We start from the raw sequence: 18149 nt of genomic DNA, 5'->3' as shown, positions 1-18149 counted from the left end.
AAGAACGCAGATACAACTTATAGATTTTCCTTAATACATTCTTCCTCTCACAACTTTATCAGCATTGTTATCTATTACTGACAACCTTCAACACGATATTGTATTCTCTTAAAGGAGTGTTCCTTTGTATATGAGAACATAAAAAATGTTATATTAGAGATACTGCTCCATATCAGAAAAAAGCAGAATAAGTCTTTTTTTTTTTTCCAATTTTTTTCAAGATCGACTTCATGTGTCCATGAGTCTACATTTATAATGTGCAAGAACTTTTACAGCAATGGAAAAGGTCAGATGAATTAAATAACAGAAACGCAAAACGATCATTATTAAGCCCCCCAAAATTATTACAACATTAGTATACTCCTTTACAATCATCAATTTGGTTTCTCAAGCCAGTTGCCCCTTCCTTAAAGTGTAAAGAATTAACATACATGCACTTATCTCTGAAAATATGCTCTGGTAGAAAATAAGGGGCTTCCATAGTTCGAATTTCAATAACCTGAAAAATATACAAAAGCAAAACAAAACAAAAATCAGAAACCTCACTTCTCAAGACCTTGTTATAAAAATTTAGAAAACAACTAAAAAAACAAAATCAAAAACAAAACTTTTTAAAACATTTATTAAGAAATATCATCACTTCATTTTGGAATTTAGGCTAAGTTTAGAGCTCAAATGCAGAATTCATTTTCTGTTTACATTTATTATTTTTAAAATTTAGCAGATAAAATAATAAAATAACATGTAAGTAAAAAATGATACATTACATTTGACAAAACCTACTAGGAAGAAATAAGAACATATATTTCCTCAAATGCACTATTTTGGAAATGCCTTGACAAATCACCACCCTCCTCCTTCTGTGCATGACTAAATGCATTTGTGAGGTCTGGCTCCTCCACTGATCTGTGAGCAATTTAAAAGGCAGTGCTCTGCTTTCATAGTATTTGTATCTCTAATCTAATAGCAGGCATTCAAATAAATGAATGGGTTTCATTTCTTAGAATGCACTAAAAACCTACATTTTAGTAAGGACTGAAAGATGTGCTTTCAATTTCATAAAAATAAGGTTCTCTCTGACAGATGTCTTTAAAAGTAGACTTCTTTGGCCAGGTGAATTAGGGGTTCTGAAATGTGTATTAAATTATGCAAAAAACAATTTAAGAGTCATTTATGAAAAAAGCTAAATATAGTTGAAAGACACAGGACAATTCTCTAAGAGGCACATTTATCATTCAACTTTTGAGACCTGTTGGTATAAAGCAATAACAACAACAAAAATAGTATAATTTAAGAAAATTTAGATACTAAGATTCATAATGTCTCAGAGAGACAAAATTGAAGAAATCACATGAGGTATTCTAGAAAAAAATCATATATCATCTTCAACCACTACATTAAAAAATTCTAATAAAACTGGTATCAAAGAAAATATATAAACACTAGTTATAGTTTTAGCTGCAGTTTCAATTCAGTCACTACATATTTTTATAGAATTATCTTAATTTGATATATAATAACAATTAAAAATAATCATTACTGGAAGAAAATTAGCCATTTTTGTACAAAACTCAAGTTTAAGGACTTTTCTAAATACATTACCTTGCTAACATGCTGGCAAAATGCAGGGACAGCTATCATCTGACTTACAAAGTTGAGGTATGCTGCAACCAGTGCCATGATTCCACAACGATGGAACATTGACAAATTATCCTCATTGATAATTGCGCTGTCCTTTAATAACAAACAAACACATCCAACAGATAAGTTCTTATGCTTCTTAAGCGTTTTCTCTGATTACTCTAGAAAACTGCAAGTACTTTGGAATCCTAACAAAAATGTCACCTTATCAGAGTTATATTTTTAAAAATTCTGAAAGGAAAATAAATGCCCATTTACAGCAGAGTTAAATCTCTCAACAAAAATGTGTCTTCCTTAGGAAAGCCTTTCCTATTCTAACATGTGTGTGCACACGTGCACACGTGTATCGCCACTGCATACTGTTCTTTTATTACATAACACACAACTCGAATTAAACATTATAGATGAAAAGACAATCTTCTCCACTAGACTGTAAATATGTGTATAGGAACTGTGTTTGTCTTTTTCATCAAAGTATTTCTATGGCCTTGAACGATATTTAGCACACAGTCAATACTCTTTTGTTAAAAGAATAAATGAATGTCATCACAGTCTTGAGCATTTTAGATTTACAACTAGACAGCTTTCTAATTAAAATTCATGTCCTTGGATAAAGACAACAAAACTGTAAAGATGATGTCTGCTTCATAAAAAATGTTTTCTTCACTGAAAGGTTATAAAAGCATACCTGTAAAGCAATGGCCAATCGAATAAGATCAATAACCACTTCTTCATTGGCCAGTTCAATAGTTATAAGAGCAAGAGAAGTATAAAGTAGCTCATAGTTTTTCTGAACATTGTCTTCCTCTTTACAGCCCAAATATATGTGCCGATATAACTGCTGCCCATTCTGAAAAGAAATGACACAGGAAAATAATTTTGCTTAAAATGTAGTACAGGCAGATTTCACGTGCATAAAACCTTCTACAAAGTAGCTATCTTATTACATAACTTGACATGAAAGTGAAATTTAAGCTGATAATCGGATGGTTAAAATACATTCCCATTATTATTAACAACGAATGTGCTAATATACAACCACAAACTAACGTTCTCATTGAAGAACAAACCTTAAATAAAAACAGCAAGTAAGAAAGAGTTCCAGGGCAAACAATAAAAATGCTTTTGTAACAGGGTCAAGATGGTGGAATAGATGGCCCCCAGCATCACTCTCTCCTACAAATCAAAGTACAACTATAAAAATGTAATATCAGCCAAGCTGGGGCCGCTGGAACTCAGAGGAAGAGGAGGAGAGACCTACAGAGTTCATGAAGGTGGGAGAAGCCACAACGAGAGAAAGAAAAAATTGCTTGGAGTGTTTTGGGCCACAGCCGCTTTAAGGCTGGACTTGCTGAGCGCATGGAGCAGGAGCAGAAGATGGCAGGAGCTGCAGTTGTGCCCTTCAGATGGAGTTACTTGGAGACAGTAGGGGAGAAAGGGCCTTGGTGGCCCCCAGGACAGCAAGACTACTAATAGGGTTCCCGTGGACCCCACACAGGAGCGAGGAACCAGAACAGCTGAAAAGGTGGAGCCATTCAGAGGCTGGTGAGTCATCGCAAGGGACTGGCACAGGGCCCGCCCCATGGGAAGTGTTTGGAGCACAGGAGGTGGGGGAGACAGGCCCACCAGGAGAACAATGGGACACAGCAAGGACAGCCGATCAACCCCCCAATCAGCACAGGACTATGCAGAAGAGACTGGTCAGGAATATAGAATTGCATGGGGTGCAGATTGATGAAAAAACTCAGGCCCAGATCAGAGTTTCTACACAACCCACATGCATCAGGTCTCTGGAGAGCCAGAAGTACCTATATGGTCAACCATTAAACCCTGAGCACCACAAAAAGCCTTCCATAGGGAAACAGCAGCAAAGCAGCAATTTAGCTCAACCACACAGCTCAAGTACTGGTTCCCTCAGGAAGTTACTCTGTTTTAGAAGTAAGCAAAGGACAAAAATTAGTTCTGGCCCAGACACACCACCATCACCTTGGGGCCCACCACGGGACATGAGGCATGGAACCAGGGACCAGACACCCCTCCCACAACCAGGTACACTGCCAGCGCCAAGGAGCATGCCAAAAACATCATCTCCATGTGACTTTCCCATCTAAAGCATTCCTGTGTATAAGAACAACTGTCACGTGAGAGCTACCAGAAATAAAAGAATTTCCTATTTCCAATCACTATGTAATAATTAATTCAACTTGGTATGTTAGTTCTCAACCCCAACTGTAAGCTAGAATCACTGAGAAACTGGAATAACCACCATGTTCCTGCCCTCCCCACTTCTAACTACTGTCCACTCTCCCCAATATGATTTGACTAGTCAGCGATGAATGAAGCCCAAACATCAGTGTTTTCAAACCAAAAGCTCCCCCAAGTGATTGCAATGTGCACCCAGGGTTAAGAACTGTAGGGGCCCACTCATTCCCATGTGCAGGGATTCTAGCTTAACATGTCAGGCCTGTTTCTCAGCAGGTTAATCCAAGTGATCAATTTATGAGAAGAAACTGGGCAGTAACAGCACAGATGCTTCTGAAGCCAGTTGTCTGTCTGTAATAAGCATGAATTCTGCTCTGTTCTCTATTTAACATGCACTAACGTCCCATCCTGGTAAAGAGGGCTGTCATTCTCCAGCTGTGACAGTGACTGACTGGTTAAGTCTAAGTGTGTGTTACAGTTTAGCAAGCCTCTTTTTAGCTACAGAAATGAAGCCATGCTCTCCGATGAGGATCCTGTGTTTCTGAAACTGATTCTTAGGTTTCCACCTTTCTGAATCCAGATTTGTCTTTCTCTCAAATGGTTTATACTTGGATGGGAAACAAGGGTCATATGTACCGCGCTCTCTGACAATCTAGGAATACTCTTGAATGCCATGGCTTGTAAACTTCATTAACAAATATTAAAGCAATGCTTACATACGTGGGAGTTTAGCCTTTAGTTTCTTTAAGTAATTCGTTTATTTTTGAAGATTACCTACTATATATCCACTGTATTAGATAAAATTAAAATCTGGCAACATAGGTGTAATGACTTCACAAAAGTGGCTTGCCATTATCTAGTAGTAAATATGAAGAATGCATATGGCAAAAAAGAACATGGATGATTTAGGTCTCTGTACTTATTATCTTCCTATGAGGCTCTGTGTCTACTGTTTCCTGCATCTCTACAATCAGGGCTCCCTTAGCGACCAAGACTGCATGCATCTTCAGGGCAGTTTCCATGTGTGTCATGGTTATTGTATCTCTCAATGTCAAGCTCAGTGTCTGGCAATTATTAGGTACTCAAGGTTTGGATGAATAATAACTGAAAAGAAAGTTTATTCAACATGCTAAATAATCTCAGATACCATAATTTTCTAAATTCAGCCATTTGCCAATATACCTACAGGATTTAAATCATCATCATAAAAATCTAGCTAGAAACTGCTTATTAAGAGTAGAGATCTTGCCTAACTTATCTTTATATCTCCAATAGTGTATAGAAAGAACAGTGCCTAATATATAAGAAACAGTTATTTATTCAATGGTGACAGCTATTTTCAAAGACTTGAAGCTGTCTATAAAAAGAACCACTAAAAGCAGAATCAGTATGTGTTTGGGGAAGGGGAAGAGGGCAGGGCCGGGAATATAGAAGACAATCTTACCTTTTTCATGAAACTTGTGTCTTGTCTACAAATTTTTTCTCTTTTTATCTTTAGGTCTGCTACATCTGGTATTATTCTAGAGACAATCAATATACCATTTTTAATGAATAGCACATTTAGTTTCATGTCTTACATAGAAACATAATTAGGAGTTTGAACTATTTAACACTCATTTCAATGAGCATTTTAAATATGCTTATACATAATGATACTACTAAAATGCCAAGTTTAATTAAGGGGAACTGCATAAAGTAATCTTGACTGCTCATGCCATTTCTAAGTTAAAGCAAAACTAAAACAAAACCAAAATAAAATCCATTTAAGTAGTGATTACTAGTAGATGAGATTTACTGTAGAGGAGATTAAACGTCCTCTGAACATTTGCTATCTTAAAAAATATTAATAATTAAATTGTCCAGACATCAATTAAAACTCTAGATTAATAAAACCTGAAAATCATAGATATAAAAAATCGCAATATTTAAATACACCACTTTAGAAATTTAAAAACATCATCATTGAGCCCATTTCAAAATGGCATACTACCTGATCCCTCGAAGCTTTGCCCTATTGTCATGGCGATCCACGAGATTATGCATTACTTCCAAGACTAACTGTCTCAGCTCATAGTCTTCCATGAGAGATGGTGATAACAAAGGATCCAGAAAAGATCCTGGCAGTGCAGTAACAATTGTCTTTGCTTTGTATCCAGAGGTTACCTGATTACAGGGAAGAAAACAACCAACCTTTGTCATGAGTCCTTCTTTGGTAAAATTCTCACATTATTTTATAAGAAGAACCATAAACTTAGGAAAACAAAAAATTTGGATGTAGCCTGAAAGAAAGACATAAAGGAAGTTTGTAATGTAAACTTTTGTAAGAAAATATAAACAAATGTCTTTATATCACCAGAGTAGGCAAAAAGCTCTTAAACAAGACACAAATAAAAAATTGTAAAACATATAGGGAAGAACTGATAAATCTGGATATATTAGAATTTAAAACTTCTGTATGACAAGCACCATAAATTAAAAATGAAGTTATAGAAAATATTTCTGTACTTATCCTTAGGTATGAGATATTTCCTTTAAAAAAATGGGATCATGTTTAATAAAAATTTCCAGGATAACTTTGAAAGATATTGATTTGGAAAGAACACACATTCCAAACAAACAGCCCCTAGAGTTTGTTCTTGGCATTATGCGAGGAGTATGTGAATCAAAAATAAATACAATTAGTATAAAATAACCAGAGGACATCTCACTTTGGGTATCTTTTTCCTTCTCAGCTATTTATAGCCATTCCAAATTTAAAAATGACAAATTTTCATTTTTATGAATTATTTTCCCAACAAGAAGCCATTTTTTGGTCAGTATGTGAAGAAACAGCACATTATATAGAAACAACTTTAGATGTCAAGTCCACGTTCTATTCTTTAGCTCAGAGATCTTGGTGAACTTCTTCAACTCATTCTACTCCAAGTCTCTGAACCTAGTGTATTTATCTGTAAAATGGCAACAATTTTTGCCCTGTGTGTATTTCATTATGAAGATCAAACAAATGATAAGAGAAGTGACGAATAAAAAGTAAAAAGGATATTATAATTAAAAAAGAGAGCATAATACCTAAATACACAAACCACAGCAACAACCAGTCACAAATAGTAATCTCACTAAATAAGGAAAGGAAGCTGATGTGAAGCTATTCCTTTAACCTTTTCAGTAATTAAGGTAAAGTGTGTCCTTCACCTGTCTTAAATGCCTTACCATAAGTAAAGATCGCAGCAACATTATCTGAATCCGCCTGGTTCCCAAATCCCTAAAATATACAAAATGCTGGTATTATTAATACTAATTAACATCTCATATTACTTCATTTACTTCTATTACTATCTCCTGATTTTAGAACTCCATTCTTACTGACTAAATTGACTTCTATAATAGCTGAAGTCATGGCTCATTTTATATTCTAAAGTAAAATTTCATATGAATTAAAACATATGTTATATGTTAAAAATTAAAACCTGTTACATGTTAACATACCACAAAAAAAAATTCAAGTTATTGGCTTTTCAAAGGAAATAGACCTATTCATGTGAAGACATAAAAATTAAATCATACAAATACGCAATTAAACAACCCAAATTAAGACACTGTAAATTGGAAAAAATATTTACTGCAAATATAATTAATGAATATCTCTTTAACATATACCAATTAACAAGTAAGAACAAACAATGAAAAAAAAATTTAACAAATAGAAAAAGGGCTATTTAATTCATGGTTAAAGGAATGTAAGCCAAATAAAACACTATCATCCCCTTATTAATAAATTAACAGAAACTAAAGCTTTAGCATGTTATCAAATCAAATCAAATCTATAAAATAAGTGGCCAGAACAGATGATCTTTAAAATCACTTTTAATTCTAGAATTCTAGGAATAAGCAAACATTCCTAAAACACTGACATAAACTTTAAAAATTTTTCAGAAAGTCTGAAGCTTTACCCTAAATATGTATGCATATACACAATGCCCAGGATAACCAAACCTTCCACCTGGACATAACAAGACAAAGACAATTTGAGAATTTATGATAAGCTGAAAATGATTCTAGAGGCATGCAAATTTTGATTCAATTGCTTAGTGACCTAGTGCCATGAAAACACTAACTGCTTTCCAAGGACTGTTTTTACTACTGATTAGAAAAAACAAAACAAAACAAAATAACATAATCTAGATTTCTTTAAAATGAAATTTAACCCAAGATTAAGTTCAGATTTATTGTCTGAGAACATACCCTAGTTGACTGATATCCAAAGTATGGGTAGTTGTTCCAAAAACAGGTACTTTCCCCATAATAAACATCATGATTTCTGACCTTTGATAATCTGGTAGGTTACTTCCAAAAAATCCTACAGAAATATTAAGATAAATTTTATAAACTGAAAAAGTTTATTTTTCCATATAATACAAAATGATAATATATTTTTAACCAAAGCTTTCAACATAGTAAAACAATAACTACCTTTAAGCTACATATAATACTGAAGTTATAATTTCATTTGTACAAAATCACTTAATCATGTACAATATAAGATGTGTATAATAGACTAATATTTACATAAAATAATAAATATCTGAAAGTCTTTTGCATGTAGTTAACAGTGGCAAACCATTATCAAGTTGAGTTCACTGGAGTTTTAGAAAAAGAAAAAAACTTTTGGAAGTATTTCTGATGAAACTCTTGTTCATATATTGTGAGCCCAAATTCTTGTTCAGGTAAGAATGTCAGTAAATAGGCCACACTTTGTCTGGAAAAAAGTCAATAATTAGGTTACTACTCTGACTTCCCAGGACTGCCCAATGTTTTAGAATGTCATAATAATAAGCCAGGTTTACAGCTTAACCGTGTGAGTTAATTCAACATACATAATTCAACCGATGTAAAAAAAAAAACACAAAAAAAACCCCAAATAAATAACATTTTTTGGTCATTTTCACGCACTCTTGAGTTCTGAGGATATTTTAAATTTATCTGCTGTAGTTTTTGATGGTCTACTTCTTGGTCATAAAATATTTACAATCTTGAATTATTACTTACTCCCACTTTAAACTTTTCTTTCAAAGATGAGAACAGATATCAAATCATGGCTGCTTTTGTTTCTTTCTCAAAATTCAATATAATCAAAGCATAAACCTGCATTTTTAATATTTCTTTAAAAATATATTGTTTTTTCAATTTAACTCTTCAGCTTCTATTATTGGAGTTAATAATCTATTTATACAAACTCAAACCGTTCTATTCAATATTTTGATTGTACCTGAGGGTAAAAGTTATTTCCCCAAATCACATACTTTAACAATCAAAACCTTATGATCTTAACATTACTTCATCTGCATAAAGTATATTATTCTAGCTAACTTATGGAGTACATATTTATGGGGTGAGAAACTACTTTGTATTTGGATCCTCACAATACCAGCATGAGCCAAGGCACTATTACTTGTCTCTGTTTCCTCTTGTGGAAATGAGGATAAGAGAGGTTAGGAACCCATATAAGAAATTACAGCTAATATTAAGATACAAGGTAAGAGGTACTTATTTCCAAAACTGATGCTTTTATTACTCTGTACCACCTCCATGTAAGCTACTTTTTAACTTTCCAAGCACCCAATTAGATACATTCCTAATCACTGCACAAAACTGAATGCCGACTTACTACAAAAGGAGACAAGACAGCATGCACCTCTGTTTACCAAGCACCTAACACAAGACTGACCAACTACAGTGCTGCTAAAAGCTTAAAGAGTTAACAAACACCATCATACCCTCCTGTATTCAACAACACTTTTATCATTAATTTATGGTCATATCTTATGCTTTTCAAAAGTGCTCAATAGTTTCCTCTAATGCCATAATTCCCAAACACTACATATTAGAAGATCCTGGGGAGCTTTAAAAATGCTTATGTTCAGGCTGTACACCAAACTAATTAAGTCAGAATATCTGGGGGTAGGAGTTGAGACAACAGTATTTTTATAAGATCCTAAGGTAATTTCAATGGGCAGCGAAATGTAAGAACCACTGCCCTAAGGAAAAACTCTTTCTCTCCTGAGTACATGGTCAACTGAGTTCAGCATATTTGATGTTAGTTAAATATATAAGACTGTTAAAAAAACTGAAAATAATCACAGTAGGAAAGAAATGCAACTAATTTATGCTTTACAATTTCTTTCATTTCTTTAAACTTAAAATTGAGCAAAAGTCTTCAACATGATAAACTCTAAGGATAGAGTCTTCAAATGCATCTCATTCTCTATAATACTCTGTATTTGGACTATGAACAAAAATGCAAATGGACCCCCCCCAAAAGAACACAGCAGGGAGCCTGTGTTTTTAATTATTTTAAAAGAAAGAAGAACTTGGCCAACAGCCTCAAAAGTTAAAGTACAAAATACAGCAGCCCTGTTCCATGGCCCACCAACAGGAATGTCCACATGAGCTGATAACTACCAGTACAGTCAGAAGTTCTAAAAAAAATATTAAGGAAATCAGAAGTGTAATTTTGAAAAGAAATCTTATCACTGTGCCACACTGCATTTCTGTTCTCTCGTGGTTTAATTCTCACATGTTACTTTGAATGTGTTATAGCACTGAAACATTGCTTGAGTCTGCTAATATACACATTTTATAATAAAATACTTGAGAAAAAATAAATTAAATGCTCTAGAGAGAAACAGTAACACTGAATTAATTAGTAGTCACTAAAACAATTTAGTTCTGTGAAAACAAGATTAACTGATTTGATATATCATCCTAGAATATCACACAAAATCCATAAATAATCCAAATAAATATGGGAGTCATCACTGAAGCTAGGTTCACTATACACTGCTCATTTCTTTTAGCAATAACTAAAATTAGGCATTAAGCCCTAGGAATATAATCCAATTTTGAAATTATCATAGCAATCATGTAGTTACATTAAAATATAATCTGGCTATTTTAAAGAAAATATTGAGAGGGGAGGGTTAAAGTAGAAAAACAGTTTGCTTGTTTTAATTTGTATTTATATACAGTTGGATTATTTCATTCCCCAAAAGAAAAAATAATTCTCATAGCTTTTATTAAAAGGAAGCTCTTCATCCTTGGAAAGAAGGAGGGAGGCAGGGAGGGAGGAAGGAAAGAAAGAAGGGATGGAGGGAGGGAGGCAGGGAGAAAGGAAAGAAAGAAGGCATGGAGGGAGGGATCGAGGGAGGGGGAAGGGAGAAGAGGGGAGGGAAAAGGAAAGGAAAGGAAAAGAAAGAATATGATATTAAAGCCCAAGAAATCAGCATCCAGAATCTGATCTCTAATACTATTCCCCATTAAAAAGAACCACACATCTCCTTGGAGAAATGACTGATCCAGGACTGGGACAAAAATTTTAAATTTAGCCTGGAACAGCTTACTCAAGGTAAGGCAGTGCTCAAAAAAAAATGGACAGATGCTACAAAAACATAAAAGGCAGATTGAAGGGGCTCCCACTGGCCAAATTTGGGCCATATGAGCACCAAAATAATTAAGACCAGTAACAAAGTATAAATCACAAAAATATAAACCTGCAAGTTTATACCAATAACAAATACATAACTACACACATTTCTGTGTACACAGAAAGGTAGAAAAAGGGGCTCTTGCTTGTAAGAAAACACTGAGTGCCAACTGGTAGGAGGAAGTATTGGAGTTTAAAAACCATCAGTTTGCAGCCATCATGGTAAAGACTGGTTCAGGCAAGAATTATGAATGGATGCTAAATCTAGAGGGAGGTTTGGATGAAGAGCAGGATATCTGCATGGCCTAAGAGTATCTTCTCAGAAACTGCTTATTATTCACAACAGAAAAAACTAAAAATGTACAGTGGAGAAACAGGACAATGTCTTGACTGAATGAATAAAATTAACATCACCAGTGAGGGGCAAATGTACATTGAGCACCTCTGGGAGTGCTACGCTGAGAAGAATATATATCACGTATGTAGTACTCCACCCAGAAATGCATCACTAACTTAAATCATGAAGAAACACCAGATAAAACCAAATGAGAAACTTTTTGTTTAATAAAAAAAAAGGGGGGGTAGGACTTTATTCTTGAGAAATGCCCTCCAGACTAACAGAACTAGAGAAATATTGCAACTAAATGCAATATATGATCCTAGACTGGACCCTGAACCCAAGGGGAAAAAATGCTATAAAGGACACTACTGGATCAATTGACAAAACTGAAATATGAAATGTTAAAGTATTAACTCTACCTTGGTTATGTAAGAAAATATCCTTATTCTTTGGAAAAACACACCACGGTATTTTGTGGTAAAGGGCCACTACGTATGCAATTTACTATATATCCAGTGCAATAGGAAAAAATATACATGTGTATGTGTGTGTATACACACATATATATATTTTTCCCCACATATACATGCACATACATACAGAGAGAGAGAAAGACAGGAGAGAGATTGGGGGAGGGGCCAGGGGTTAACAAATGAAAAAGTAACTGGCATAAAATGTTAACAAATGAATCTGGGTAAAGGGTATACAATATTGTTTGCTTATGCTTATTTTCCAAATATAAAGTTTTTATAAAAGCTATCATTCACCTTTGACAAATGTACTATCAATGTACTTACTATAAATGTATCTTACATGAGAGCATTTTAATAACTGTTTTACATGATAGTTTTGAAAAGTGAAATGTACTCACCTATTGTTTGGATGATAGCATTCTGCACAATCTTCTCATCACTGTCTTTAGAACTCGTGTTTAAGTTGGCACTACCTATAGAACTCCCCTGTAAATCATTTGCTTCAAATTCCACACTGAGACGCAAATGCTTCAGAAGTGTATTGAAGACTTCCAGCACTGTGGGTCCTGTAAAGGATCATTTATGTGAAAAGATGCACTTTTCCAATATATTCTCCTGTGTCTCAACAGAGATTTTTTTGGTCAGTTTCTAAGTAGTCAAAAATGCATAATAATTTATAAGTTACCCAGTTTATTTGTTTAAAAAAGTAAATAAGAAATATCTAAATGAGAGTCTTCTGTTATACCAACAAACGTATACTTGCACCTATGAGCAACTCGCTGTTTGAATCTCTGGTTATCACCCTCACAAAACGCATATATGCATATAAGGATTACCAAAAACTTTCTATTTAATCTTGGCTATTTAAAATAATGTGTACTAGGACAACATTTAACTTGACTATTGGATCACAATCCATAAAATTGAAATAACATAGCTCACTGTAGCACAGATTTATTTTGTATCTTTTGAGAATAAGGAAGGACTAATTCGCTTCAATTATGAGTTAGAAATTACCCAGGTAAACTGGGTAGATTGAATTCAGATTCAGGTAAATTGAATTTGCTCTCTGCTTTTCGTTCTCTGCACATGTTTCTCTCACTGCAACTATCACACTATATTTTAATTAGTGGGTTTTATTTCTGCCTCCTACTGTCAATTACAAGCTTCTCCACAACAGATAACCATGTACAAATGCTTCTTTGAATGTACAGAGCCTAGGACATAGTAGGTAACATAAAGTAAGTGTGATGATTCAATGCATCATCTGTGTTTCACTTCATATTTCAAATTAAATAACTTGCCAACTAAATAATGTGCTTTCATCTTCTTGACATAAGTTATAAGATAAATAATGGAATATCCATATCCAAAATGCCCATCCTTATTTGACAGTGAAAGAATATCAGAATATTTCATCAGAGAATATATTTCCACTTTGATCTTGAAGCAAAGACCATAACCTGCTAACTTCCATATTTCTATTATAGACCCTTCTAATTTTCTAATCACATGTAGGTGAAATATCAAGAGCTCTGACCTGTCCCTTCTCCTCGTTACCCTTCCAATCAGTCAGTTATCAAATCCTACTGACTTTATATTATCATTCCTACTGTTGCTGTCCAAGGACAAGTTCTTTCCCTCATGCCTACAACAATGACAATGACCTGTTATTTTTAATGTGCCCTGTTTTGCTGCCAGATGAATGATTCTACTGGAATCTCTGATAAAGATTACAGTAAATCTTTAAAGACTGTCAGTTAACTGTAGAACTACATTCTCCATCTGGCTGCAACTTAATTTAAAGCCACTTCTCTGACTTCTTCCGAAAGAAGATTACACATTCTAGCCAAAATGGGCCACATAATATTTTGCTCATGCTAATCCATTTCCCTCCCTTCTCTGAACCCTGGTTTTCTTATAATCTGTGATCAAAGCCTGCCTTGTATTACAGTGTGAGGTAGAGCTGTCTAACTACAAGTAACCTGTCAGTTTCATGTACCTGTATTCTCCCAATGTTCAGTACTTAACTGATATTCAAATGCCTTTATTAGAAGAAAGGAGGAAGAGAATAAGAAATTGATTTGGAGGAAAATTCTTAATGGTGCACTAAAGAAGCCTGAAGATAATCACATGAACCCAAAATTTCAAGAGAAATTACAGCACACTTAAAAATGTATAGAAGTATTCTCAGAGTTTTTCTTACACTGCTATACCTACTGAAAAAACACTTTAAGACAGATAACTGCATTATTTATTTTTTTTATTAGCACTCACCTATGGAACCTTTAGCAGCAATAGCAACAGCCTCTAACAGAACCTGAATAATACCTGCTCGAACCCGTGGAGAATCTTTTTTACATGCATCAAGGTGTCCTAGAATCTCCTGGATCACATGATGAGAATACTGCGCCTAAAGGAAATAACATAGTACAAAGATGTATGAATAAGTACATGTATCCTAAAAGAATACATAAGAACAAAAAACCATGTGACACCTAAATGTCCAATTACAGGGGACTTGTGATCATGCTATGAGATAATACGTAGCCATTAAAAACTATTCCTTTGAAGAATAAATAGGGAAACCGGAAAATTATTTGTGATAACTTTAATGAAAAAAGCAAGTTGCAAAATACAATGTTCAATAAAATTCAATCTGGTTTTTAAAAAGTAAGGAAGACTAGAATTACATATAATAAATATTAACACTGACCACCGAGAGAGGAATTTATGAGAAATTTTTATTCTCTTTATACTTCTCTGTAATTTCACAAAAATCATTTATATAGTCTTATAATCTGATAATAAGACAAGGTTGGGGGGGCAAATTGACATTTACACTACTTCTCCCTTACCCAAACTAGATAAATACTACTCATACGGACATCTAACAATGTTAAACAGGCAAAACCCTCATCTAATAAAGAGTCAAATGAAAGTCTTATCAATGTATTACCCAACAAAATTTAAATCAAGAAGATATCAGAAGATTCACAATTTACAAAGGCAATTTTATCACATATAAATGAATTTGGTCAATTACAATGAATATTATTGAGACCTAAAACAAAAAAGCATAGCCAGAAAAATGTTTAATCCCAATGAACAGATTTTTTTTTTTTTTAACAGAGTAGCAAAGTTTTTTTTTTTTTTTTTTTTTTTAAACCTACACCTACACATGAGTCATAAGTGGGTCCACTGCTCTGCACCAAGTTGTAAAGAAGCCTTGGCCCTGAATCTCTCTGTCTGTGTTTGCCTTCAGATAGGCCCCCCCAGTCCTGTTTTCAGGCTGGTTGCCTGTCTCTCATTTGAATGGGTGGTTTTATAATAAGAAGCAGTGTCCTATAATGGCTACTCTGCTCAAAAGCAAAACAAAAAAAAAACAACCCTCCATCTCTATCAATATAGCAGATTTCATTTCCAGGTATTTCTGTCATAACACATTTACTTTTATAACAACCCAAGGTAAAAAATAAATTCACATTTCATTTTTTCTTTACTTCATTTAAAACTATGTGAAAATAAAAGAACATCAGACAGACAGGCAGACACACAATCTGAAACTGAACTTCCTACCCAGGAAGCAGCATGCTTTTGATGTGTGAACCTATGCAAACAGAGTGCCTTATAAATAAAGTAGCCATTTGATTTATTGTCCAAACCAGGACACTTCAGAGAATGAATGAGGACATTGCTAATAATTACATAGAGTTATCCTATGCAAACCAAGGCATATGTTCATTCTACCTATAAGAAACAACTCAAGAATAAAGTCAAGTATTAAAAAAGAAAACATTGAGTGAAAGGAATGAAACAGCAAAGATGTTATACTTTACACTGTATGTTTAAGTCAGGCTTATTGAGGTTTTATTTACTTATGGTAAAATTCACCCTTACACTGAAGTTTAAGGCAGTATCATATCAGTGGATGAATAGCTTTAAGAAGCAATTTAGGGGCTAGCTCATTAGGTCAGTTGGTTAGAGCAGAGTACTGATAACACCTAGGTCCAGGGTTTGATCTCTGTACCAGTCAGTCATCAAAAACAAAAGGGGGAGGGCAGCAACATAATACAATAGTGGTGAAGTACATAAGCCCTGGAGTCAAATTTGCCCACATTCAACTCTGGCTCCATCATTTAATAGCTAAATAGCTCATAGCTTATGAGAGAGTTACTTAATCTCTCTGTACCTCAGTTGCCCTCATCTACAATATTTAAACAGTAACAGTCATTTCATAAGACTGCTATGGCAAATAAATGAGCTAATTTGTATAATACACCAAAATTGTTTCTATCATATACAAAATGCTCAATAAATATTAGTTATTATTACTACTGTTCAGGTGGTGACTCCTGGGGTAACATATTATTAAACTTCATAATGATGATAAAAGGCATTTCATTCAGAAGTAACCAGATGCCAGACACTCTTCTAAGCACTTTATATGTAATACATGCACAAACAGTGTAGGAGATAGGTTCAGCTCAATTACTCTGTGCATTTCACAGTGGAAATAAGGCAGGTTTTAGTAAGTTGTCTAAGGTCATACAGAAACTCTAAGGAAAAGAAGTGACTTCTAGTCTGATCTCAGAGCACAGCTCTTAATCACACCTTATTACCTTCAACAAATCAATTTAGCACAAAAGATAAACTTTAGACAAAATACTTTCCCTTTATTACAAATGTCCTATGATATTTGAAACTGTATCTATGTCATCCCTTAAGAATATAAATCCTGGTCAGGGCTAGCTAGTTTGTTTTATGAAGAGAGGATGAAATATTATCTAAGAATGATATCTAATCACTTTTACGGTAAATGGCAATTAAAATGATCAAATGTATCAGAAGTCTTAATTCTATCAGGCTAGTCTTATTAAACAGAAATTCCTGTTCTGGGGGATACTATCATTTAATTCTTGATTAATGGACTTCATAAAATATATGTTGCAATCAAAGCTATTTTCAAAGCAATGTTGTGGACCAGTAGTTTCACGGATACTTAATAAATACTTATTAATTCCTAAGTTTTTTCAACTTTCCTTCTTGCAAAGAACAATTTCATGTATCAACTAAATCTGAATGAAGGAAAAATACAAGGCTGGAAAAGAGCAGAACAGCCTTGTTATGTCCACAGATTGTCAGATCACCTGATAAACTGAATTTTTAAAAAATCATCCTTCCATATCCAAACCAGCTTTATAACATCATCTACCGAAAAACTTTATGTTTTAAAAAAACCCTTTTTTTCCATTTATGCTAGGCATAAAATATCAGCCTTAACTTAATGGTTAATTTAGATGACAAATTCTGGAATAAAATGATCAGAGCTTGAATTCTGACTCCATGTTCTACCTCTGTGTCCTTGAATAAGTTACTTGATCTCTCCAAGGGTCAGTATCCACTCCATAGGATAAGGACAATTAAATGAGTTAAAGCATATAAGGTTATTAGCACAGTCATGGGGTACAGCCAGCACTTGATAAATGGTAGCTTCTGTATAATATATAAATAAAACATTTAATGCATGCATTAAAATATTTTCAGAGATGAACAAATGGGAGCTCAGAGAGGATGAATACTTTTCCCAAGTTCATACAACTAGTAAACAGTACATACAGGATGCAAATCCTGATCTGACCTATATTAAAATCTGTGCTGCTTCTGGCAACTTTATGTCCTTTAAAGCAAAGAAGCTTTTTTAGGGCATTAAAAATGTAAACAGTATAAAAAGACCTGAAATCCTTCTTGAATTAAGACCTTACCAGGTCCATTCAGGTTCTGAGAAAAATCAAGATGGGTCCTCTACAGTAGATAAGTGTCTCACTGTGAGGTTCTATAAAGACTAAAGGAGTTAATTCATTTACTACCCCATAGTAAATACTCAATAAACCTTAGCTATTATTATCAGCTATATACTACTATAATAAACATGAATTCCAGTAAAAGTTCAATGAAATATAAATACACAATACATGTATTAAATAAATGCACAATAAAGAGCACCATCATA

The 18149-nt window shown here is 34.0% G+C and overlaps 1 protein-coding gene across 2 annotated transcripts in view; it reads right to left on the bottom strand.

Moving 5' to 3' along the window:
* The window catches only part of EFR3A (EFR3 homolog A), a 115482-nt gene that overhangs the window by 33479 nt on the left and 63854 nt on the right, over positions 1 to 18149 (bottom strand). For both annotated transcript variants that reach the window (XM_063079770.1, XM_063079771.1), the window contains exons 9-17: positions 14414 to 14549; positions 12535 to 12702; positions 8086 to 8200; positions 7054 to 7105; positions 5834 to 6006; positions 5288 to 5363; positions 2330 to 2491; positions 1603 to 1734; positions 432 to 499 (exon numbers count right to left, since the gene is read on the bottom strand). In XM_063079770.1, coding sequence (XP_062935840.1) covers positions 432 to 499; positions 1603 to 1734; positions 2330 to 2491; positions 5288 to 5363; positions 5834 to 6006; positions 7054 to 7105; positions 8086 to 8200; positions 12535 to 12702; positions 14414 to 14549 — 1082 coding nt within the window. The remainder of the gene's footprint in view (positions 1 to 431; positions 500 to 1602; positions 1735 to 2329; positions 2492 to 5287; positions 5364 to 5833; positions 6007 to 7053; positions 7106 to 8085; positions 8201 to 12534; positions 12703 to 14413; positions 14550 to 18149) is intronic.

This window comes from Cynocephalus volans, chromosome 15 (assembly GCF_027409185.1).
Source record: "Cynocephalus volans isolate mCynVol1 chromosome 15, mCynVol1.pri, whole genome shotgun sequence".
Lineage (NCBI taxonomy): Eukaryota > Metazoa > Chordata > Mammalia > Dermoptera > Cynocephalidae > Cynocephalus > Cynocephalus volans.
The sequence above is the reverse complement of the archived record's forward strand: the minus strand, read 5'-3'. Positions and strand labels throughout refer to the sequence as shown.